This window comes from Talpa occidentalis, unplaced genomic scaffold (assembly GCF_014898055.3).
Source record: "Talpa occidentalis isolate TD23 unplaced genomic scaffold, MPIMG_talOcc4v2.1 talOcc4.11, whole genome shotgun sequence".
Lineage (NCBI taxonomy): Eukaryota > Metazoa > Chordata > Mammalia > Eulipotyphla > Talpidae > Talpa > Talpa occidentalis.
In genome coordinates, this window is record NW_023601104.1 from 2,182,659 (window position 1) to 2,209,459 (window position 26,801).

General features: G+C 40.2%; 1 protein-coding gene across 2 annotated transcripts in view; it reads left to right on the forward strand.

Annotated features, from left to right (window-relative positions):
- Positions 1 to 26,801, forward strand: part of PTPN9 (protein tyrosine phosphatase non-receptor type 9) — a 72,505-nt gene that overhangs the window by 32,310 nt on the left and 13,394 nt on the right. For both annotated transcript variants that reach the window (XM_037502073.2, XM_054700069.1), the window contains exons 2-8: positions 429 to 572; positions 2,757 to 2,846; positions 3,505 to 3,629; positions 7,403 to 7,508; positions 19,884 to 19,994; positions 22,197 to 22,525; positions 26,623 to 26,716. In XM_037502073.2, the coding sequence (XP_037357970.1) occupies positions 429 to 572; positions 2,757 to 2,846; positions 3,505 to 3,629; positions 7,403 to 7,508; positions 19,884 to 19,994; positions 22,197 to 22,525; positions 26,623 to 26,716 (999 nt within the window). The remainder of the gene's footprint in view (positions 1 to 428; positions 573 to 2,756; positions 2,847 to 3,504; positions 3,630 to 7,402; positions 7,509 to 19,883; positions 19,995 to 22,196; positions 22,526 to 26,622; positions 26,717 to 26,801) is intronic.

Below are 26,801 nucleotides of genomic sequence, written 5' to 3' on the forward strand. Positions count from 1 at the left end.
TGTGCTGCACTGTGTATTCTGCAACACTGTGTATTCTGCTGCACTGTGTATTCTGCACTGTGTATTCTGGGCCCTCGTCAGAGGGCCCAGCTCACTTTTTTCCTCTTGAAAAGCAACAACAAAACTGTTTTTTGCTTTGGGCTAGTAATTTGCATCTCATTTGGGAACCTTGGTCTTCCCCTCATTATTTCTTCATGCATCCCTGTACTAAGCTCTGCTCTCTGAACTTGGCTCTGACCTCATTTAGTTGTATAGATTTTAACTATTTCTGGTTTCAGATCAGTTTCCAACTTCTGTCTTTCCCTGTTCATTCAGTAAACCGTGGGTTCAGACTTGTTTCGGGAAAGGATATTTTTTTCTGCTTGTTTTTTGTTTGTGTAAATTTGTTTTCTAGTTACTAATTATTCTTTACTTTCTTTGTCAAATAGGCCACCAAGCAGTTTCTCGAAGAGATCAACAAGTGGACAGATCAGTACAACGTTTCCCCTCTCTCTTGGAATGTTGCTGTCAAGTTCCTCATGGCCCGGAAGTTTGATGTGCTCCGTGCAGTAGAGTTGTTCCATTCCTACAGAGTGCGTAGCTCCGGGTGGGCCAGGCCTATGGTAGTTGGGTTTTATGTATTGCTGTTCTTTGTGCCACTCTACACACTCAGTGGTTCTCTGAGTGTTCTCCCCAATTCTATAAAAAAACCAAAAAGAAAGTGGATTCACAGGATGGGCATGTCCAGTGACTGTGTTCTCTAACTGGCCTAGGTGGATGGCATCGTGTTCTAAGAACTTCTGATGGGCAGAATCATGGATGTGGAATATTTGTCATAAAACCAAAAAAAAAAAAGTCAATCAATATACTCAAGAGCCTTGGAGTTAGAAAATTCTTATGAAGAGATACAAAATCTCCGTAAATTAAACAACAAAAAGGAGAAGGATAAGAAGCATTAGGATTAGTTTAAAACTAAAACTCACTGACACCTGTCTTGTGGATCATTTTGTTTGATATCTGTTCATTTATTCAGCAATTTGAAGTACCATGGGATGTATTAATAGACATGTCCTCTAAGCAGCTGGAATATGTATCTACGGTTCAGTAAAGAAATCTGGAGTGGAGGGCCTCGCGGGTGGTGCAGGGATTAAACACAGCGCTATCAAGCTATCACCAGCCACTGTAGCTGAGTTTGATCCCCACCGGCCAGGGAGCGAACCCGCATGGTGCAGCAGACCTCTCCAGCGTCAGCTGCTGCTCCCCTCAGCAGTGTATTTTAGTAGATCTGCCTGTTCTGCTCCCCAATCTCTCTGGTGAATTCTCTCATCCCCTCACAACTCTGACTTACACCCAGTTCTTATATGCATAAATAAATAAAGCTTAAAAAAAAAAAGATTTATTTATTTATGCATACAAGAGCTGAGGTACAGGCCAGAGATGCAGGGGGTGAGTGGATTCACCAGACAGAGTGGGGAGCAGAACAGGCAGATCTACTGAAATACACTGCTGAGGGGGCGAGGCAGGCGAGGTATGTTGTACCATGTGGGTTGCTCCCTGGCCAGCCGGGGATCAAACTCATGCTGCAGAGGCTGCGGATTGCTTCAAAGTGCGGTGCTTAATCCCTTGTGCTACCAGGGAGGCCCATAAATAAATAAATCTTTAAAAAAAAAAAAGTCTGGACTGGAAGTTGGGGTGACCTAGGTAGGGCTCAATATTGGAGCCATGAGCATGGTTGAAATCCTAGGACAGCGTGAGGAATAGGAAGATGTGCAGGGCACAACTTCGCCTCAGATTTTTTTTTTTATCATTTTAAAAGTTGAATTTTTAAGTGTTAGGTAGGGCATTACTTTCTAGAGAGCCCAGCACTAATGCCATCTGCACTTGCTGCCATGCTTCTGAAGATATTTGAATTTAGTTCTAGGGATAGATTGGGAAGAATAAACTGAAGACCTAGTTAGTTTTATTTACCAGTGTATTCCTCATACTTAATTCATAAAAGTTGCTCTACAAATATATTGATAATGAACGAATAGGTCAGTGAGTGAATTAAGTTGGTGAATTGAGTGAGAACTGAATAAACAAAGGGCCACTAAAGAAACTTAGGAGTGGTTGAAGAAATAGAAAAGCTGAGAGAAAACTATCAAAGATAGAAGTAAAGTCCTGGGAGAAAGGGAATATGAGTGGTCTCTTGTAAAAGGAGAATTGAAAAATGGCCCCTGGGTTCTGTGCCAGGAATGTCATCATCCTGTATGGGGAGCTCTCCGTGGTTCGGTTAGATTGGGAGGAAAGGAGATTGCTGTGGACTGTGAGGGAGAGAATCTGGTTTTGGAGAGGAGAAGAACACGTCATGTTATTTGTTGTTGGAGAAGTTATCCCTGGGAGGAATGGCTCCTATTTAGCCTGGGAGAAGCGCAAGCTTGGGGGATGTGTGAAGATATCTACTTCCAGATGGTTTGGGGTCCATGTTTTAATACCCTGGTGCAATAGCAGTGCTCCTGCATGTTTAAGAACTCTACTCTGCACTCCAATGATACATAATGGTTAGTCTTTAGGATTGGAGTACCACTGGTGCCAAGGAATGAACCTGTGGGGTTGGTAAGGTGGCATTGAACAACAATTCTTAAAACACTGAGAATTGACCTGGATGGGGGTTACAAAAGGAATTCATGACCTAGTTGATTTCTAAAGTTCCTTATCTCAGATTTGGTGGTTATGTAGAGCTGTCCTGGATATATAGTATTTTCATTTTAATTTATCTTGCTATACTTTATTTTTAGGAAACACGAAGAAAGGAAGGCATTGTGAAGCTGAAACCTCATGAGGAACCTCTCCGTTCTGAGATCCTTAGTGGAAAATTTACTGTCTTAGTGAGTCTTTATGGACCTATCTTCCAGTGTCTCATTATTTCCTTTTGTCACAAGTGTCTTCTTTAGATTTTGTTTCTAAATACCTTATCTTGAGTTGAGATAGTATCAACATGGGGTAGATGCAGTTTGTAGAAGTTATTCTAGTAGTAGTTGAAATCTTAGAGAATCAATTAGACTCTAAACCATGGATTTAGAAAAGTTTCTTTTTTGGGCCACTAAGGGTAATCAGGGTGTTTGGGGTGGATATATGGTGCATGTAAGTTCTCTCCAATTAGAGACCGCAGCCTCTCAGTTAAGTATACAGTGATGCTTTTAAGGTAGTATATGAAAATGAAAATCACGGTTGTTATAGTCTGTGGTTTTCCTCTGATATTAACTAGTGGAGATTAATGAGGTGGAGAACCATCCTTGATCTCTGCAGTTGAAAAATTACGAGAATGCATTTTTTTTCCTACCATAGTACCAGAGGGTACTGAGAGAATCAGGCTTGGGCTGATACAAGTTTTCTTCTCTGGCTAGAGCGGTTATGTAAGTCACCGAGAAGTATTGCCATCAATTATTCTTCAATCAAAAGTTTTTGTCCAGGATTTAAGAAGCCTTGGTGATTGTTGTGACTTTCTATTGGATTTCTAAACATTTCTTTTTTTATTTTCTCTAGAATGTTCGTGACCCAACAGGGGCCTCCATCGCCCTCTTCACTGCCAGATTGCATCATCCCCATAAGTCAGTCCAACATGTGGTACTTCAGGCTCTCTTTTACTTGCTAGACCGAGCTGTGGATAGGTGAGCATAGAGATTATCCTTTAGGTGGTCTAGATCCAGATTGGATGGTGACAGTTCTTGATTTGATTAAACTCAGCAGTGCCTTTGCCAGGCTTTTAGGATGTGCCCTGGGCAGTGCAGCACTTTGAAAAAGAAAATAGTCCATGTCCTTCAGGAGCCTGGCATATTTCCAGGCACTATCAGATAGTGGGTTTTCTGTGTCTGTACCTGGTTGACTTTCTTTCAAAATAACAGAAATTTAGAAAGCTAATTAGCTAATAATCTTCAGTGTACTAAGAATTACTTATTAAAAGAGAGTAAAAGGTTCTTTTACTAGGCTGGTTCTTTTGGCTCATTCTCTTTTTTTGGCCAACATCTTGTCTCAACCAAGATGTTGATTTTTAAGACTTTGGGGGCCTCAGTTTCTTAGCTTGTAAAACAGGAATAAAGTCATTTAACTTAGAATTTTGAGAACTGACATTCAGGAGAGAAGAATCCAAAGGTATAAAATAAGCAAAACCATCTTTACAAATAGGTGCGTTCTAGAAAGAACTCTTTACTTAGAACTCAGGTCATCTCTCCCTCCCCCGCAAGGGAAATGGTGTTCTACAGAGAAAGATCTGAAGTTGCAAGAAGTTGAATGACTTTTTTACATTTATCACTTACTGGTCCAACCTGGCCTACGATCTCAGTTTTTTCACTCTTGCCCAGAGCTGCTTGTGCCTTACTGTGTTTTCTTTTTGCCATGCTTCCTTCTTCCCCTGGTGATTGCCATAGACAGTTTGTTATTGCTGTCAGTGTCATTGGCTGGCTCTTGGATTGGAAGTGGAAGGCTGACATAGTGGGAGACAGCTGTGCACAGCGTCAGCCACACTGAGGACTTACAAGATGGCAACAGTCAAGGGATTGTCTGAAGTGAGCTGTCTGTCTCCTTCTCTTCTTACTGCCTCGTTAATGTTACTTTCACAGTACTTAGTTTTTGTTGTTAATGCCTAGTGGAGATACAGCCAAAGTACCCACACAGCATTATTCTGAAAAGGAGAAGTTACTAAGGAGAGAGAGGACTAGTGTTCTCAGTGGCAAGCAAAAGTATGAAATTGCTCAGTTCTTCTTCCCTGTTTGGTGTGCAGGCATACTTTTCGGAATATAGTTTCCTTTGAAATACTGCTTTTGCTCGGGGAAATAAGTGAAAGACTTTCCAGAAAATTCAGGTTTTACCTTCCTCCTCGGGTGTGAGGAAAATCAGCACCCTCACAGGCATGGCAGTGCCAGAGCTTGCCTTTCTAGTAGGAATATTGATTTCTACAGGAGGGCCACGCAGTTCAACAGAATTAAAATGTTACTTTCATGATGTCCCTTTCTTAAAAACCCTCATTATTCAGATGCCACATAGAAGATAAAGAATAGTGAGCTCTTCTCTCCAAGAAGATATTCTCAATGTGGGTAGAAATGCTCTCTTGGCCTTTTTGCCTTGAACTTTATGAAATCTTGCCCTTCCTTTCAGACCTAATTCCTGTGACCAGCTGCCTCGCCGTTCCACCCTGTCACAGATAAGACCCACTTTATTCCAATAGCAGGTGTCACCGTGACCAGTCCACTTGTAGTCAGTGATACATGGCTCTGATGTCATCGGTCACGCCGTTGCTGGTTTCTTCCATCTGCTAGACTGCGAGCTGCACGAGGGCAGGGAACCTGTGCGCATGGGGACATTTCTGCGTCTCGGGGGCAGCTGGCAGGCGGGGCTGTGACATTCCGTGCAACCGCCACTCATCTTCCCTGCCACCTGGCCCAGGCCTGTTCTTTGCCAGCCCCGTGTGCATCCCCCGTGCTCGGCGATTTTGAAATAAATGTCAGAGACAGTTTTCAACTTCTTGGTGTCCCTGGGAACCCCTAAGTTAGGAGTCAAATTTAGTAGGGAAACAGTTGTTCTTCGTAGGAAATGAGCTGCCGTAAGCCTCGTGTTCTATACCCAGAACATTGAAAATCCAATCACATTTGTGTTTATTTCATGTGCCCTTCACAGGATGACCAATTTCCTGTCTAGAAAGAATAGGTCCTGCATCAGTATGTGCCATCACTTCTTATTAAATTCTCTTTCCCTTGGCATTGCTTTTTGTTTCAGTTCCCTGCCACAGGCTAGAGGTGTGGAGGGGAAACCCTGTAATTCTTTGAATTTCACCCTTGATGAGCTTATTAGCTTGTGAAGAAATGGGCATTCTCTAGACCTGGAGAGTCTGCTTAGTAATTGTGCCACTTATTTAACAGAATCTTTCATCTTTTTTTATTTTATTTTATTTTTTTTTTGGTGGGATCCTCACCGGTGGCCGGGGATCAAACTGGTGCTGCAGAGGCTGCGGGCAGCCTCGCAACCCAGCGCTCAACCCCTGCGCCACCAGGGGAGGCCCAGCATCTTTGATCTTGGTGAATCATAGTCTCTGGGGTCCTGAAAAGTGGGGTCAAGGTTTAGCACTAACTGTAATACTCAAGAGTCATTTGAAACAAAAATGCTGGAAAAGCTTGGGTCTACCTCGGAATTAGATATTTGAGATTTTGAAATGCTACTCATGAATGGGTTCTTCTGCCTTGAATTTTGTTGAAAATATAAAGATAATGGGATTTTCAGGAGATTATACAGAAAATCTAGGGTATGAAATAGCATTGGGACTCCTGATTTTAGTTGTTGTTTTGTGCATTCCAAATTTCTCAATTGTAAAGAGATCTGAAAGTTTTATGTACCTGCTTGCAAAGACTGTGTTAGGTGCTTTGGGGGTAATGAGGTGAATAGAATATGTTTTCATCCTCTAAGAGAATCAGATGGCTATACAAAGTTGGAATAAGAGCCACAAGAAAAATCCATAGGGAGATTATTAAAGGCTCCAAAGAGGTGAAGGATGTTAGTACATTTGATTAGTTATCAGGGACTTTCATGGAAGAGGAAACTTTTTGACTTGAACATGGAATGTTAATAGAATTCCAAGTTAATTCTGAATAAACTAGATGCTCTGGAACATTCTCAACCTAGGAATTTGTATCAATAAGTATAATTCCAAGTTTAACATGTGGGTTTTTCCCTGCACATCACCAAGCAATTCTCTGGTATAAGCTCAGTGTTCTGCAGTTCAACTCAAATCTGACATTATCAATTGATTGTTTCAGGTCCCACAGGTTAAGGGTTCATTTCTACAGAGGGAAGAGATGCAATAGGGCAAGCAAGGAATGGAAAAACAGGTGCTTCTAGACCACCTCCCAGGACCTCCATATAGTCAACATGGGTGCTCTCCAAACCCCATCTTTCTGAGTTTTTATGGATGCTTTATTTCGTAAATATGGTTGATTAGATCATTGACTATTGTTGATTGAACTTACCTCCAACTTCTTTCCCCTGCCTGGAAGTAAGGGTGGGAGTGAGACTGAAAGTTCAATCCTTTAATCACTAAGTGGTTCACCCACCAAGCAGCCCTCACCCTTAGGGGACTTACAAGAGTCCTAAAAGTAACCACATCCACATAAGACATCTTTATGTTCTCTTTGGAAATTCTAATGGTTTTAGGAGCTCTTGTTAAGAACTTGGGTGAACATCAAATATATAAATAGTATTGTAAACCCTCGGATTGCAATAAGCATAGCAGATACCAAAGATAAACCCTCTCACTGTAAGACCAGTGTTCAGGGATGCAGTTATTTTGGTACCAGTTGTGTCCCATACTCTGTGTCTTTGTTTTTGCCCCAGATTTTCAACCTACCTCTTCCATCTTATTACTTATAAATTTTTTTGTTCAATGGTTGGTTTACAGTTTTGAAACTCAGAGGAATGGACTGGTGTTTATTTATGACATGTGCGGTTCTAATTATGCCAACTTTGAGCTGGATCTTGGCAAGAAAGTCCTGAACCTGCTAAAGGTAAGGATATGAGAAGGCCTTCTTAACTCTCCTTCAGTGGCTGGGATGTTGTTTTCTATTTCTATTATTTTCTATTCTTTGGGAGATTTAGGAATGATACAACCTTTAGACATTATGTTGAGCTTAAAAGGTAACTGTAAATAATGAGTAGCATCTACTTCCTCAGGAAAAAAAATGGTCTTAAAACAGGAGTTAAAATAAAAAATGCACAGAAACATTTTGAGTCATGAAGGTGGGAAGTCCCTTTCCTAGATTTTTGTAGAATCAGAATTAATGAAGGCCTATGTATAATCACTGTCTGTGTCAGATGTCATCTAGCCTGTCATGCCTTTCACACTTTTTAGCCTTGATCTAGTCAGAAATGCATTTCACGGGGCCTCCCCAGTGGCGCAGCGGTTGAGCGCTGGGTTGCGAAGCTGCCCGCGGCCTCTGTGGTGCCGGTTCGATCCCCGGCTGCTCCCCGGCCACCGGAGGAGGGTCCCACATGGCGCGCAGACCTCTCCTGCCGCCCACTGCTCCCCTCAGCAGTGTACTTCGGTCTTTCTGCCTGCTCTGCTCCCCGCTCTGGCTCTGGTGAATTCTCTCACCCTCCCGAGCTTCTGACTGTACCCAGTGCTTGTATAAATAAATAAATAAATCTTTAAAAAAAAAAAAAAGAAAAAAAGAAATGCATTTCACATTGGGACTTTTTTTTTTTTTTTTTTTAAAGATTTATTTATTTATTTATTTATACAAGCACTGGGTACAGTCAGAAGCGGGGGAGGGTGAGAGAATTCACCAGAGCCAGAGCGGGGAGCAGAACAGGCAGAAGGACCGAAGTACACTGCTGAGGGGAGCGGCGGGCGGGCGGGCCGGCCGCTCGAGAGGTCTGCACGCCATGTGGGACCCTCGCCGGTGGCTGGGGATCGAACCGGCACTGCAGAGGCTGCAGGCAGCTTCGCAGCCCAGCACTCAACTGCGGCACCACCAGGGGAGGCCCCACATTGGGACTTAATACACAAATGTGTATGTACACTAACTATATACATACAAGTAGAGTTATATACAGAAATAGGCCCTAATCTCTTATCCCGTACTCTTATGTCCAGAAGTATTTTAATATTTTAAACTTTGTCCCCCACTTCAAAGGTTTTTGGGACATTTTCCCCCATTTTTCTTCAATTGAAATTTTAATACCACAGGCATGCTGCACATATTTTTATGTGCTGAATGTATATCTGTGTTTTATATAATTTTTTTTTTGGCTTATTTCTCCCTCTTCTAATGTATTGAAATACATGCTTGAAAATATACATCTAGAATAGCATATAGGGGTAGAATTATAGGCTTATAAATAGGGTTATAAGGTCTGAGAAGATTCAACTTTGTAAGATAGGGTCAAATTGTTTTCCAAAGTGGTTGTACCAAACTGCCAGCTGTAAACTTTCTGTTGATCTACATCCTCTCTGTACTTAGTAATGTCAGACTACTGAATTTTTTCCCAGTCAAGTGGGTGTAAAATGGTATCTTGTGGTATAACTTGTATTTTTCTTTTTAATGATTTGAAGTATTTCTTCATACATTTATTAGCCATGTATTGTGGCCATATATGTTTTCTTCTGCAAAATGCCTGTTGATGGCTTTAATCCATTTTTTAAAAAAATTTTTAAAGATTTATTTATTTTTATTTTATACAAGCATTGGGTACAGTCAGAAGCGTGGGAGGGTGAGAGAATTCACCAGAGTCAGAGCGGAGAGTAGAGCAGGCAGAATGACGAAATACACTGCTGAGGGGAGCAGCGGGCGGCAGGAGAGGTCTGCGTGCCATATGGGACCCTCCTCCGGTGGCCGGGGAGCAGCCGGGGATTGAACCAGCGCTGCAGAGGCTGTGGGCAGCTTTGCAACCCAGCGCTCAACCGCTGCGCCACTGGGAAGGCCCTTTAATCCATTTTTTAAAAAGATTTATTTATTTATGCATACAGAGCTAGGGTACAGGCCAGAGATGCGGGGGGTGAGAGGATTCACCAGAGACAGAGTAGGGAAAAGAATAGGCAGACTGACTGAAATATACTGCTGAGGGGAGCAGCGGGCGAGACAAGAGAGGTCTGCTATGCCATTGTTGTCTGCTCTCTGGCCGGCCGGGTATCAAACTCGTGCTGCAGAGACTGCACATTGCTTTATAGTGTGGTGCTTAACCCCTTGTACCACCAGGTACAAGGTTTTGCATTTATGTAGCTTTTAATTTATTGATACTAAATTGTTCATGTATATAAATCTGTACATACATACATTCATATGATATCTCTGTTTATAGCTTATTTGTTCACTTTTTATGAAGACTTTTTCACCAACATGATTAAATGGAACTATGTTTTCTAATGTCTTAAATTCTTCTCTGTTTCAAAGTCAGAAAGATTATATTAACTATTTTCTTTTTTTTTTTCCCCTCACTGCTCTACACTGATTCTACCATGTGCTTTAATTTGTAGTTGATTTTTGTATTGTAGTAAAATATGCATAACATAGTTTACCATTTTAACCATTTTTATGTGTACAATTCAATAAAATTAGGTATCTTCGCAGTTCACCTCTGTCCATTTTCACAACTGTTTGGTGATCCCACACAGAAGCACTGCCCCTATTAAACAGCATCTCCCCACCCCATGAATTTGTCTCTCTGAATATATTCTAGGACCTCATGTAAGTGGAATCATGCAGTATTTGTCCTTTTGTGTCAGTTTTATTTCACTTTGCATAATATTTCCAAGGTCCATTCATATTGTAGCATGTATCAGAAATTTATTACCTTTTAAGACTGAATAATATTCTGTCATATGTGTAGGTCACATTTTGTTTATCCCTCATCAGTTGATGAACACTTAGGTTGTCTACAACTATTCGCTTTTAAGAATAATATTGCAGTGAACGTGGGTGTACAAGTATCTGTTTGAGTTCCTGCTTTCAATTCTTTTAGGTTTATACCTAGAAATGGATTTGCTGAATTGTATAGCAGTTCTACATTTAGCTTTTTGAAGAATTATTTTAAAGGTTTCTTTGATTTTGTCACTTACAACCTTAATTCATCTGGACCTTAAATGGTTTTTGGGTAGTAATAAGATATAGGGATCTGTTTTTCCTATGATAGCTATTTTTTCCAGTTTTGCATTTTAATAGTTCCTTTCCCCATAACTAAGACTTTCCATTTGTCATTTTTAACAGTTATGAATCCTGGTAAGTTAGTATGACATAGACAATTTAACCATTTAGGTATATGAATTATTCAGGTTGTTTCCAGGATAAAATAATGTTATTATGATCATTTTAGTTTTTTCTTTAAATTATATTATTTCTAAGACTTAGATTACTTGGCTAAAGATTATGAATATGTTTATATCTCTCTTATATACCACTAGGTAACCCTCTATAAAAGTGGGAAAAAGTTGACATTGTCACCATTAAGTATCCACTTCCTTAAAGCATCCCAGCACTGTATACTCTATAATTTTTCTTTTTTTGAATTCAGAAATTTTGCTTGTTTAAATCCTTTAAGTATTAACAAAGTTGTATCTTTTTCTCAAATATTGTTATGTTGCTTGTGTGTCCTCCTGTGTTGAGTTTAAAATAATGAAATACTATAGATGTTTTGTTGTTTTTGTTATATAAATTCAGAAAGCTGAAATCAAGTCCTGTTGCTTTAGGATCCATATCATGTTCTTATTAGTGATTTAGTTGTTGTCATTGGAAACAGATACAAATATAAATACAGTCCTCATTATTGTAAAAGTTGTAAATAGAATTTAATTTTTAAAGCAGCTCTACACTCCAGACTTCTATTTAGTATGAATTAATTTCCAGCAGTTACTGTGAAGAGAATTTGGTTCCAAATACGACGTTGGAATAAAAACGTTAGTCACATTTGACTTCTTTTTTTTTTTTTAAAGATTTTATTTTATTTATACAAGAGCCGGGGTACAGGCCAGATGCGCAGGAGGGTGAGAGGATTTACCAGAGACAGAGCGGGGAACAGAACAGGCAGACTAACGAAATACACTGCTGAGGGGAGCAGTGGGTGAGACAGGAAAGGTCTGCTCGCCATGTGGGTTGCTCCGAGGCTGGTGGGGATCGAACCAGCGCTGCAGAGGCTGCAGACAGCTTCACAGCGCTGCGCTCAACCGACTGCACCACCAGGGAGGCCCCGCCTTTGACTTCTTATTTATTTATTTATAAAAGATTTATTTATTTATACAAGAACTGGGGTACAGACCAGATGTGCGGGAGGGTGAGAGGATTCACCAGAGACAGAGTGGGGAGCAGAACAGGCAGACTGACTGAAATACACTGCTGAGGGGAGCAGCGGGCGAGACAGGAGAGATCTGCTCGCCATGTGGGATGCTCCGACGCCGGTGGGGATTGAACCGGCACTGCAGAGGCTGCGGACAGCTTCACAGTGCTGCGCTCAACCCCCTGTGCCACCAGGGAGGCCCCCCCACCTTTGACTTCTTAAAAGTTACTCTGAATAGATTTCTCCTACTTTGGTAAATTTCTTTTTATTAATTCTGGTTTTAGATTTTTGTATGTCTTCAGCCTCTAGGGAAAACATGTGGCGGTATCTCAAAACATTACAAATAGATCTACCATATGATCCAGCAATCCCTCCCTGAGGTACCTGAAGAATTTAAAAACACTAATTCAAAGGGATCTATGCACCCCTATATCTATTTTAGCACTATTTACAATAGCCAAGATATGGAGACAATTTAAGTGCCCAAAGAGAGATGAGTGGATTAGGAAGATGTGGCATACATGCACATTGGAATACTATTCAGCTGTAAAAAAAGAAATCTTTCTTGCCATTTGTGACAACATGGGTGGAACTGGAGGTGGTTATGCAAAATGGAACATGTCAGCAAAAGAAGGATAAATACCCTGGATGGTTTCATTTATATGTGGAATACAAAAAACAAAGCAAAGGAACAGCGCATCCCTGGTGGTGCAGGCATAGAGTCTCAGCTGTTGTCAGCCACTGCAGTACGAGTTCGACCCCTGCCCAGGTAGCTAACCCACATGGCGCAGCACAACTCTCCTGTCTCACCTGCTGCTCCCCTCAGCAGTGTATTTCAGTAAATTCACTTGTTCTGCTCCCGACTCTGTCTCTGGTGAATCCTCTCAACCGCCTCCCCCACTACCTCTTATACCCCAGCTCTTGTATGCATAAATAAAAAAAAAAAAATCTTTTTTAAAAAGCAACCACAAAGCAAAGAAACAGACAAAAGTAAAACAAACCCTTGAAATTTGATTGTAGAAGTAAGAGTGTATCGGAAGTGGAGGCCAGAAGGGTGGGAGCAAAAATGGGGAGGGTGTCCAGTGGACTCTGGTGGAGGATTATTAGAACTTTGGTGGTGGCCATGATGTGATAACATACATTTGAAGAGGTGAACTTATATCCCTAAAACATACAATGTTGTAAACCCATTACCCCAATTACCTTAATTAAAAATGTATGTAAAAATAATTTTTAAGATGTCATAACCTGTTTTAGCCACTATCATTTGGATTCTTCAATTATTATTAGATTTACTCTAAACAAAATGGAATTTATCTTTACTAGACAATGTGGAATTCTCCACATACACTCCCCTCCCTATTGCCTGATAAATCTTTTCCCCTGCCTAATTATGAGATACATGGCTAAAATACCTTGGTTAAAAAAACTCATTAATGCAAACACTTGTAAAGTAATAATTACTAACACTTACTGAATGCTTTATATACTGTTCTAAGCTGTTTTCATGCTTTTAAAACTCATTTAATCCTGACATCACTTCTGTGAGATGCATGGCTATTACTATTACTATTCCCAGTTCTAGAAACATAGGACTAGAAAATGTAAGAACTTGCTGAAGGTAATACAACTAATAAGCAACAGAGCTTATAATCCTATCCCTTGGAGACTATCAGTATAAAGAGCTTAGGGTATATATGTCCACCCTTTAAAATGTTTATGTATGTATGCACACACACAGAATGTGAATAATTTATAATTTTCTTCTTGATAAATGTGGGCATTATGCTATATCCAGTGGTTGTAACTTGCAATATTTTTAATTAAAAGTATTTTTTTCATCATCTTTCTGTGTCATCACATACAGCTCTTAACTCATTTTTTCTGCTTCTGATTTTAATGGATATACTAAGTAGAATAAATAAAGTTCATGCCAGTTTTTGTGTTGTTATAATGACTTCAGTGAGCATTATTTTATATATTTTTTTTATATTTGACCACTCATTTCCTTAGGATAAATTACTGTAGCAGATTTGTAGAGTTAGAGACTCCACACATTAAAAAGTTAGATAAATATCAGGCCTTCCTGGTGGCACAGCGGTTGGGCACTGGGTTGTGAAGCTGTCCGCAGCCTCTGCTGCGCCGGTTCGATCCCCGGCCACTGGGCGAGGGTCCCACATGGTGTGCAGACCTCTCCCGCTGCCTGCTGCTCCCCTCAGCAGTGTATTTTGTCAATCTGCCTGTTCTGCTCCCTGCTCTGACTCTGGTGAATTCTCTTACCCTCCCGTACTTCTGACTGTACCCAGTGCTTATATAAATAAATAAATCTTATTAAAAAAAAGAGATAAATATCGCCAAAGAACCCTCTAAAAACTTAGTTCAAATGTATACTATCAATAGCCTCTTTTGCCAGTGCCTTATCAACGTTGATTTTTTATTTGTGATTTTTATATATTCACAATTTTATTTTTTTAATGATTTATTTATGCATGCATACAAGAACTGGGGTACAGGCCTGATGTGCAGGAGGGTGAGAGGATTCACCAGAGACAGAGCGGGGAGCAGAACAGGCAGACTGATGAAATATACTGCTGAGGGGAGCAGCGGGTGAGACAGGAGAGGTCTGCCAAGCCATGTGGGTATCTCCCTGGCCAGTGGGGATCAAACTGTGGTGCAGAGGCTGCGGACAGCTTCACAGCACTGCGCTCAACCGCCTGTGCCACCAGGGAGGCCCTATTCACAATTTTATTTGGTGTTTTTCTTATCATGTTTATTGTCAAAGTCTATATTACCAGCACATTTTGCAGTTTGTAATTTGTTCAACTTTATGGTGTCTTTTGTCATACTGTATTTTTATTTTTCATTGTAATTTTATGTACTATATCAAATGTAGTACATTCTGTTATATATATTATATTATGATGCATAATATATGTAATTTTTTTTCAAATTGCTGTCCTGGTGTCATTTATTAATATATTAGTAATGCAAACCAATATATTTCTTTTCTACTCATTTGGCATAACATCCTTATCTTTTATCCTAAATTCATATATGGTAGGTATGTCCCTGTTCTGTTCTGTTGATGTAACCATATTTGTTTTTTGTAGCCGTATAGTAAAATTTAATATCCTATAGGACAAACTTCCCTGTAGTTTTATTTTGAAACAACTTTCATTTCTAAAAGTTTTGACTATCTTTTGCACTTTTATCCTTTTACGTGCACTTTTGTGTGTTTTTACTTAAATTTTTACTGACATATAACATGCATATTAAAAATGAACTTTTTAATATTTTTTTTAATTAGGAAAGCAGTTTTTATTTTTTTTTAAATTTTTTTAATTTTTTTTTTTTTTAGGAAAGCAGTTTTTAACTGCAATTCCTTGCACATCAACTAGTTTCCGACTCCTTCCCTGAGTTATCCTATTGCCATTCCACAGTGGTAACACCACTTTTTCAATATTACAAATTTGATGAGGATGTTAAAAAAAAAATCCTCATTTTTTGATTAAATGAACTTTAGTCATTTAGTCAAATTTTGAGAAATTAAAATCTTTTGTTACATCTTTCAATAAAGTCTTGTCTGTTTCTTTTGAAGTTTATTTCAAGACTGAAAAAAAATGTGTGGTACATAAAAACACAACAGACAATAAGGACAAAGCATCTATTTGTAGTACCTTGTGACTTGTAGGGAGAGACATTTATCAGTGGGGTGTGTGTGTACAAGAGCTGTTATAAATCAGAGGTTTAGGGCCTCCCCTGGTGGCACAGGCAGTTGAGCGCAGCGCTGTGAAGCTGTCTGCAGCCTCTGCAGTATCGGTTCAATCCCGGCCGGCCTGCGAGGGTCCCACATGGCGCGGCAGACCTCTCCTGTCTCGCCTGCTGCTCCCCTCAGCAATGTATTTCATCAGTCTGCCCGCTGTGTACCCTGCTCTGTGTCTGGTGGGTCCTCTCACTCTCCCACACCTCTGGCCTGTGCCCTGGTTCTTGTATAAAATAAATAAATAAATCTCTAAAAAAAAAAATCAGAGGTTTACACCATTATGCTTTTGTGTTGATTACTATTTATAAGGTGGTTAATTTTTTCATATTTTAAAATACTGTTATATATATTTAAAGATTTATTTATGTATACAAGAATTGGGGTACAGACCAGAGGCTCGGGGAGTATGAGGATTCACCGGAGACAGAGTGGGGAGCAGAACAGGCAGATCTGCTGAAATACACTGCTGCGGGAGGAGCAGGGGAGACAGGAGAGGTCTGCTGCGCCATGTGGGTAGCTCCCTGGCTGGCTGGGGATTGAACTCATGCTGTAGTGGTTGCGGAGAGCTTCATAGGTTGCTTCTTAACCCCTTGTACCACCAGGGAGGCCCCAAAATACTATTATATTAAGAAAAATTTCATTATGGAAAATGTTGGACAACTCAGACCATTATAATTTAAAAAATTGCAGAAATAACTCATTGACATTTTGGTGTATGACACTTCTGTATATTTTTCATTATCTTAATAATGTCTATACATTTTCAGTATACATTTAGTGTCAGTAACTATTTTTCTTTGCAAGTGTGCAAGATTTTATTTTTATTCATATATTTTGATGTGTATTAGGAAAAATATAATCAACATGTCAAGCCCTTCAACAGGGCTACATTTTTTCCTTTTTTGAAAAAAAATTTAATATAAATATTGTTTAAAAATCTCACAATCTTTTCATTAGCATTAGATCTAATGAACACAGCTCACTTTGAGGATACAGCTCTATTGTGGCTTCAATTTCAAACATGGCTTAAATATCAACTATAAGTCAATGTGAAATATTATAGAAAAGGTCGGTAATTAATAGAAGAAAATAATTCTCAACCTTAATAAAAGAATGACTATATGAAAAGGAATGTGGTGTCATTTAGCAAATTATTGCTGTAGAGAGATTTGCTTCTAAAAATCCTCTTGATCATAGAGTACCACAAATTCCTTTCATTACTGTTTTTTAAGCACACCTGTATAATTCTGCATGGACTGCAGGATAATTCCAAATCTTTTGTATGGCATTTATTTATTTTTCTTACATTGTTGTTTATTTTTTTAAAGATTTATTTATTTGTGCATACAAGAACTGGGGTGTAGGCCAGAGGTGTGGGGTGGGGCTGAGAGGATTCACCGGAGAGGGTGGGGAGCAGAACAGGCAGACTGTCTGAAATCCACTGCTGAGGGGAGCAGCAAGCGTGACAGGAGAGGTCTGTTTGCCATGTGGGTTGCTCCCTGGCTGGCCGGGGATTGAAATTGTGCTGCAGTGGCTGGTGATAGCTCGATAGCGGTCTTTAACCCCGGCGCCACCAGGGAGGCCCTATTGTTTATTTTTGTACAGTAGTTGATTTCTCCACTCATATGTAGTACCCATAAATCTCCTACCACCATGTTACCCAGGAACTGTCACACTAGTCCCTTGGGCTTTTCCCTCCCCTATTTGAACTCATTTCCCCCCGCCACCTCCCCTGCCATATGGCTCAAATCTATAGTTTACCTGCAAGTTTTGTCTTTCTCTTTTTTTTTTGATCCTTCTTTCAGTTTCCCTGTATCCCTCCTATAAATGCCATACAATCTGATATTTTTCTTTTTCCTCCTGACTGATTTCACTGAGCACAATCCCTTCTAGTTCCACCCGCGTTGCTGTGAATGGCATGAATTTATCTTTTTTGATTGCTGAATAATACTCCGTTGTGTGTATATACCACATCTTCTTGATCCGTTTTTCTGTTGGGGCATTTAGGTTGTTTCCATGTATTAGCTATTATAATTAATGCACAGTAAACACAGTCATGCAAGTTTCCTTTTGAATTAATGTTCTTGTCATCTTTGGGTAGATTCCTAGGAGTGGAACTGCTGGGTCACATGGTAGCTCCATTTTTAGTAATCTGAGGAACCTCCACGAAACTTTTCATAGTGGTTGGACCAGTTTGCAGTCCCACTAGCACTGTAAGAGGGTTCCTTTTTCTCCACATCCTCACCAGCATCTGTCCAAAAACTATTTTTATGAACATTTGTAATAGATTAATAATAACTCCTGTATTTATCATTATTTAATCATTTCTATGTTGTTGAACCTTTTTTCCCATTTTTTAAAAAGATTTATTTATTTATGCATACAAGAGCTAGAGTGTAGACCAGAGGTATGTGGGGGGTGGGTGAGAGGATTCACCAGAGACACAGTGGGGAGCACAACAGGCAGATCAATGGTAATACACTGCTGAGGGGAGCAGCTGGTGAGACAGGAGAGGTCTGCTGTGCCATGTGGATAGCTCCTTGGCCTGCTGGGAATCGGACTCTTGCTGCAGTGGCTAGCTGGCGATAGCTTGATAGCGCTTTTTCCAACCCCTGTGCCACCAGGGAGGCCCTTTTTTCCATATTTTTATAAACGGTTTTCTCAGTGAACATTTTTATATCCAAATCTTTGTTTTCACACCAAATAGTTTCCTTAAAGTAGATTTCTAGAAGTAAAATTATTGGAACAAAAGATATAAATATTTTAAAATAAGATTATAAGAAATGAAAATAGTACAAAGTATTATAGAAAATAGAAAAAATAAAATTAAGATGATTCATAGAACCTCTTAACAGAGATGGACTTTAGTTATCCTTGGATATGATTCTTTACAATCTTTCTCTATGAAAGTATGTATGTGTATATAATTTTAAAACCACATTAAGATTTTCATCCTGTGTCGTTAAAATGCTATTATATTAAGAGCATTTTCCAATGTTGTGAAAAATCTTTGAAATCTTCATATTAAAGGGTATATAATTTCTTATTATGTGATATAAGATATACCTTTTTTGTTAACCCCTACCCATTTCCAGGCATATATACTTTGCAGTTTTAAAGTATTGTTTTTAACTGTTAGAAATAAAGGTGCAATTACCATTTTGTTTTTAAATTGTTGTTTCTAACCAGAAATATTCTTAGTATAGTCTCAGAAATGGAATTACTTGACCAGTGGATATGTGCATTCTTAGGATGTGTACTTCAGATAGATGCCTTCTAGAGGTGTTACTAAATTAACTGGCTCACCAACAGAATGTTTCGTTGCCGTACAGTCTTAGGAATGGATTAGACATGAGTCTGTAGCTCTTTGTTTTGAGGAAACGGTCATGACTTTCACTTTCTATTTATTGCTTTATGGAAATTTCAGCATTTCTGGATTTTGATCTAGCCTTGGGCCCTGACATAAAGTATTACATCTTTCAGGGGAGAGATGAAAGGTAGTTGCTTAGACTTGAGTGAAGGGTCCTTAGGAGAGTTTTTTACTGGCTGCTAAGTATTCTCTCTAAGGAATATTTGTGGACCCTAAGTTAGTCAAACTGAGGAGTAACCAGAGAATGACAAGTCAAATCAAGAACCAGACTTTTGAAAAAGAAAGGTAGATGATATTTAGCTACAATTTCCTCTTTCTTTTTTTAAAAAATTTCCTAGGAAATAAATTCTTCCCCGTTAAAATGCCAGTATTACCAGGTATCCCTACCTACAAAGTCTGAAATAATTGAGAGCCTAAATGAACTCAAAGACTCTGATTAGGAGTGAATCATTTTTCATTCTTATGCTGTGTACAGATCAGGATGTCTCTTTTCTTTGGGCAGGCTAGATCATATTGACCGAATAAATAAATATATAAAGAGATGAAGAAATGGATAAAAATTAAATGATTATAAACATACAGATATCAAGAAAGAAATATTCATGTTCTATTTATTCATGATTTTACCATAAAGTTTTAAAACATTTTAAGGATGCATATATGTGCGCTTTGTAGGCTACCTGCTGATAAGGAATGTTAGACTACTTTTTGATCCATACGGTTAATTTGACAAGAACATAAAATTGTTTTTAAAGGTCCATCAGCTTTTAATTTCTTTTCTGTTAACAACTTGTTCTCACATTTTTGATGTGAAACCTGACTTACACTGAAGACTCCCCCTGCTGGGTAAGAATAGGGGTAAGAATGGGGCTAAGAGTAGAAAACCGGAAGTTTGGGCTTGAGTAGTCAGTCACAGGCCCCCACAGGGCACTGGTTGTAGTACCCTACTGGTATCTTGAAATTCCTGTGTATTCTCCACAGGGTGCCTTCCCTGCACGGCTGAAGAAAGTGCTGATTGTGGGAGCGCCCATATGGTTCCGAGTGCCCTATTCCATCATCAGCCTCCTCTTGAAGGACAAAGTCCGGGAGAGGGTAAGCAAGCTGGCTTCGTTTTATTTGAAGGTGGATTAATACATTCCCATCCTTGCTATTGAAATCTTGCCAATTAATTTTCAAATTTCAAGAAATTCCTCCTGGCTTGTCTCTTGGAATGCTTTGTGCTTCTGTTAGTGTATTCACTTACATTCTCTGCTTTTTAGAGTATTCAACTCAGTACAGGCTGCCTCTCCTGCTGTACTACAGGTTCCTTGACATTAGGAGCTGGACGTAGTTTGTCTGGCACACCACTCCATAGCATATTGCTTAAAGATCATACTGAAGGAATGTGTCTTATAGGTAACTTCGGGATAGCTAATACTTTCGAAATTACGTCTAGTATCGTATAGGCCTTTAATATTTAACAACTTTTATTAAGCAGCTGACCCTTGAACAACATGGGTTTGAACTGCAAAGATCCATTTATACAAGGACTTGCTTGTAGATAGATGATGTAAATTTATGGTATTGATATGGGACAGTCCTGTGAATGTATTTTCTCTTAAGATTTTCTTAACACGGTAACATTTTCTTTTCTTGAGCTTTATTGTAAAACAACTGTATAGAATACATATATAAAATGAGTGTGAATGGACTGTTTATGTTATTGTTAAGACTTCTCCGGTGGCAGGCTATTAGTTGTGAAATAATATCAGATTTTTGTTGTAAGGATTATGGAATTCTATGGATAATAACAATGTAAATATTTATATCTAAGGCGATGTGGGTTGGAGAGGGGAAACTGAAGACATTTAGATAACTTCTAACTCAGAGTCAGAGAGATCTTTCCTAAGATAACTTTTTTTTTTAATAGAGGCATGTTTTATTTATTTATTTGTTTGTTTGTTTATACATGCACTGGGTAAGTCAGAATCGCGGGAGGGTGAGAGAATTCACCAGAGCCAAAGTGGGGAGCAGAACAGGCAGAAGGACCGAAGTACACTGCTGAGGGGAGCAGTGGGCGGCAGGAGAGGTCTGCGTGCCATGCAGGACCCTCCTCCAGTGGCCGGGGAGCAGCCGGGGATCGAACCAGCGCCACAGAGGCCGCGGGCAGCTTCGCAACCCAGCGCTCAACTGCTGCGCCACCGGGGAGGCCCCCTAAGATAACTTTTTGAGATGACTCCTTAGCCAAGTTCTTAACTTATATACAATTATGTGTTTATGAACTCAACATATATTGAACATCTTTATAGTCCAGCTCTAGGCCCTGGGAATTAGAGGAGAGGACATTCCAGGAAGAGGCAGCAGAGGGAGAGACAAGCCTTTAGGAGGAACAGCCTTCCCATTCAACACAGATTCCAAGGCTAATTTGGTCTAGCATGACTGTGTTGAAGAGAAGAATTAGGTATTCTTGCTTTCCTAGCATTTTCCTGTGCTACCCTGAGTGAATAGTCTTGTCTAGTCTTCATAGAAATCTATCTTTGAAACATCCATACCGAGCTGTGAGTAAAACAAGCTAATAGACTTGGAATAGGTTGCCTCAGTAATGCAGCTGGCAAGAATAACCACTACCTATGCATTCTGAATGGTCAGAAAGGCAGGTACCAGCATGAAATGATACTGGAAAGCCTTAGTAGTAGAAAGCCTTTGCTCAGAAGATATTATAACAGGGCTCCTAATTCTAGGAAACAAATTGGTACACATTATGGGAAGTTGAACCTTTGGGAAATTCATAAGAATCCAAGCCCAGGTAGATGAAATGCAGTCTACTTCCTTTACAAGTACGCCTAACATTTCTTTTCTTTTCTTTTTTTTTTTAAAGGAGAACTCTTTTGTTTTTTTGTTTATTTATTTATTTACTTATTTATTTATACAAAGCACTGGGTACAGTCAGAATCGCGGGAGGGTGAGAGAATTCACCAGAGCCAGAGCGGGGAGCAGAGCAGGCAGAAAGACCGAAGTACACTGCTGAGGGGAGCAGCGGGCGGCAGGGGAGGTCTGCGCGCCATGTGGGACCCTACTCCGGTTGCTGGGGAGCAGCCGGGGATTGAACCAGCGCTGCAGAGGCTGCGGGCAGCTTCGCAACCCAGCGCTCAACCACTGCGCCACCGGGGAGGCCCAGTACGCCTAACATTTCAAGCAAATCTGATCCCATTCTCCAGAAGTCATTTTATAAGCGCATTTGTTTTTTATCTCCACTGTCTCTGTCTTTCCCCCCTCCCTACCCCTCCATATTCATATGGTTCTCTGCTTTTCCAGATTCAGATATTAAAGACATCTGAGGTCACTCAGCACCTACCCAGGGAGTGCCTTCCAGAAAACCTGGGTGGGGATGTCAGAATTGACCTCGCCACTTGGAATTTCCAGTTCCTACCCCAGATGAATGGCCACCCGGATCCCTTCGATGAGATCATCCTGTTCTCCCTCCCTCCTGCCTTAGACTGGGACTCAGTGCATGTTCCAGGCCCCCATGCCATGACTATTCAAGAGTTGATGGACTATGTCAGCACCAGGCAAAAGCGAGGCATATATGAGGAGTATGAAGACATCCGTCGCGAGAACCCCGTTGGCACTTTCCACTGTTCCATGTAAGTAGGAAAGGCTGGGCTGACCATCAGTGGCTAGGATGGCTTCTGGCACATGCTAGCAACGGCTCCTTCAGCATCTCTCTTCCCTAGTGCAGACTTGTGTTAGGAGCATCACTCTTACATAAATTAACTAACTGAGTGTTACTGTACTCAGCAACAACATCCTGTGCTCTAAGGGGAGCACTGTAATAATGGACAGAGTTGTGGGTATTTTCCTGACATGCAAGTGTTTTTAGGAGGAAAATTACACAAGTTTAGGCTCTCTACCAATGGGCTACCCTTTTCTCCTGCCCTCAGTATGCTCGCTGTTCTGTTCATCTGGGTGATTTCTCCTGCGAGCATTTCTAGTACATGCCTTCCTGAGGAAGCATACTTCTGCATTTAAAATGATCCATAATTAGTAAGAGCAAAGAGTTTGAATTGGCCTTATCGGATTTTCTTAGGAATTTGGCCTCATAGGATTTTTCTTCTACCCACGTCCTATCACAAAACCTCCTGGCTAGTTTATGATTAGGTTGATAACTGTTGTTGGTAATAGAATATAGATTATTTTAAATTTTCATGTTTTCATTGGCTGCAGCAATTTCTCTCCAAGTAGTGAGTTCTGTGAGTTGGACATTAGGGCTCATGTGCCACCATAGCTAAAATCTCTGTGGTATGAGTTATTTACCTTCTCTGTATCTCACTTTTCCTGAAATATGTGACTGTTAGACTCTGCTACCACTTCCTTTTTTAGCTTAAATGTAGGAATCCACAATTCTGTGAGTACCTCTTCCCCCTTTGTCATTCCTGTCCAGCTTAGTCAATGTGCTGTAAAGAATGTGCAGGGAGAACCTTGTAGCAAAAGGAAAGAGGGAAAATAATGAGTTCAGAAACTGAGATGGGAAATTAGAGCAGACGCATTCGAGAAAAGAGCCAGTAACAGCAAGAATGCAAGGGAAAGAGAAGAAAGAGAGAAAGTGGAGTGTTTATCAGGCAAGGAGGGTATTCTTTTCTCCTACGTAGCTTTTCTCCCTGCCAGTTTGAGACCCCATATGCATCCAGTCTTGTTCCCAGCAGTGCTCCTCTATTAGCTTTGAATCAGGGGTGTATGAAGGAGGAGAGCTGGCTGCGAAAGGATAGACCGTCATGGGGATTCCTAACCTTGCTGTGGGCGCTTCTGCTCCGAGTCCTTGAGATGCCATTGCTACCACAGCCCCCTTTCCACCCATTAAAAAAAGTGGGTTTAGATTGTCTCTTGGCATCACTCAAACCAGCTCTCATGTTACAGAATCAGAGAGCATATCCCAGTCCTTTGGAAGGACTTCCTACTCTTGCCTCTTCACTAATGAACGAGCCCCTTCTCGCCCCCGCGGCATCTCAGGTTCATCACCAGCTCCGGCCCTCTGCCCCACACCAAGTTCCAGGCCAACTTCTTACACAGAACAAACTTTGTTTCCCTTGTAATTCTACATTATGAAGTAGATATCTGCCCAAGATTCCTCATGGACCAAGAGACTTTGTTGTTGTAGTTTTTTCCACCTACATCTTTTTTCCCCCCAAAATGGCTTTTTTAAAAATTGAACTTTTTATTGGGAGATAATTGTAGATTCACATGCTATTGAAAGAAATAATACACAAGTCATATGCACCCTTTTCTCGTGTTTCCCCTGGTAACATTTTCCAAAAGTATAGTATAGAATCCCAAACAGGCCATTGACATGGATACTATCCATCAAGCTTACTCAGATTTCCATGTGTGTACTTCATTCTATGCATTTCTTTCATCACACATACAGGTATCCATTACCACAGTCAAGATTCAGAATTCCATCCCCACGTACCTCACCCCTGCATTCACTAATCTGTTTGCCAGTACTATCATTGTGTTAAGAATGTTATCTTTGGGCCTCCCCTGGTGGCGCAGCAGTTGAACCTGGGCTGCAAAGCTGCCCACAGCCTCTGCAGCGCTGGTTCGATCCCCGGCTGCCAGCGAGGGTCCCACATGGCAAGACAGACCTCTCCTGCCGCGCCCGCTGCTCTCCTCAGCAGTGTATTTCGTCAGTGTGCCTGTTCTGTTCCCCGCTCTGGCTCTGGTGAATCCTCTCATCCACCCACGCTTCTGACTGTACCCAGTGTTTGTATAAATAAATAAATAATCTTAAAAAAAAAAAAAAGAATTATCTAAAAATATAATCATAATATATGCAATCTTTTGGGATTGCCTTTTTTCACTCAGTATAATTCCCTGGAGATTTCATCCAAGTTGCCATGTGCATCAGTATTCTTGGTGTGGCGTGGGTATTCTATGATATTAATTTACCACAGTTTACTTACCTGTTGAAGGACATCTGTTTTTTTTTTCCCCCAGTTTTTATCTATTACCAGTAAAGCTGCCATGAAGGTTTGTGTCTTAAGTTTTGTATAAATGCCACTGCGGCCTGAGTTTGATCCCTGGCCAGGGAGCTGACCCACATGGCGCAGCAGACCTCTCCCACTGCTCTCCTCAGCAGTGTATTTCAGTGGATCTGCCTGTTCTATTTTCTAATTTGTGTCTGGTGAATCCTCTCTCTCTCTCTCTCTCTCACACACACACACCCACGCCTCTAGCCTACACCCCAGTTCTTCTGTGCATAAATAAATAAAAATAAAAGTTTTGTATAAATGTTTCCATTCCTCTGGTATTAATACCCAAGAGTGCTTATGAGAAACTTCTCAGCTGTTTTCCAGATTGACTGTCCCTTTCTTGTTTCCTCCTTTCTGCTCAGCAGTGTGTAAAGGATCCAGTTCTTTGCTTCTTTACCAGCGTTTGATGTTGTCACTATTTTTTATGTTAGCAATAGTTATGGGTATGTAATGAGATCTGCTGTGGCTTTAATTTACATTTCCTTGCTAGCTAATGATGTTGAACACATTCTCTTGTGCTTATTTGCTATCTGTATATCCTTTGCCTCCTTGTTGTCCATTTTCTAATTGAATTTTAAAAAATGGTTGCTACCACATCCTTATCCATTCTCTGTTCATTGACACTTAGGTTATCTCCAGATCTTGGCTATTGTAAAGAATGCTGTAGTGAATATAGGGGTACATACATCAAATTACTGTTTTCATATTCTTTGCATAAATACCTAGATGTGGAGTAGCTGTATTTTTAGTCTTAATTTTTTGAGAATTTCCATCTGCTTTTGCACAAGGGTTGCACCAGTTTATATTCCTAGCATCAGTGTACTAGGGTTCCCCTTTCTCTGTGTCTTCACCACTTGTTGTTTGTCTTTGCAAGGAGACGGATGGATGGAGATGTGGTATATAGACATGTGTAATACTAAGTTATAAGAAAAAAAAGATGACATCTTACCAGTTGCAATAACCTGGGTGAATTTTGAGGGGACTGTTCTACATGAAATAAGTGAGATGGAGGAAGACAAATAATTTTACTAGTGCGGATGATAAAGAACAAAATAAATGAAAAAAACAAGACAAAAACTAACACTTGGATTCATAGAACAGATTGAGAGTTACCAAAGGAAGTAAGGTTGGGGGTGACTAGAAGAATCCAGAGGAGCAGTTAGATGGTGGTGGATGGAAAAGACTTTTCTGGTGGTGATTATAATGAGGTGTACAGCTGAGAAAGTCTAATTCTGTATCCTTGAAACATACTGTTACAAACCAACATTATTTCATCCTTCTGAAATCTTTGTCTCTGCTTTACTTTTGGGGTTTATACTAATTAGTTCCCTTATTGTCATTTTAGTGAGGCTACTGGATTAAGTAAAATCAAACGTGTTGACAACTACCATGTTGAACTGGAATTTGAGAGTTTAATTTGAATATCTTCTGAGAAACGAGTAGTAGAAAATTTTATTTGCAGCTAAATTGTATTTGATGTTGTAGTCTTATTTCTCACTCTTTTTTTCTTTTGAATGGAAAGATCTTTATTTCCATACATACTTACTAAACATGTGACACAATATGGAATTATACTGACCAGACTGTGACTAGCTCTGTCTCTGCTCCCAGCAGTCATCGACACGCACCTGTGCACTAACAAGCTTCCTGCACAAACATACACAGCATCCCCACGTTTTCTTTACTTCAGCTCATCTATTTCATTTCCTCAGGTCTCCAGGAAACCTAGAGAAGAACCGCTATGGGGACGTTCCCTGCCTGGACCAGACGAGAGTGAAGCTGACAAAGCGGAGTGGCCACACTCAGGTAGAGCGAGAGATGCCATCTCTCAGGAGCACTGAGGGGAATTTAAGCCTCTTCCAAAGTGAAGCTTATGAATACTGTGCTAGAA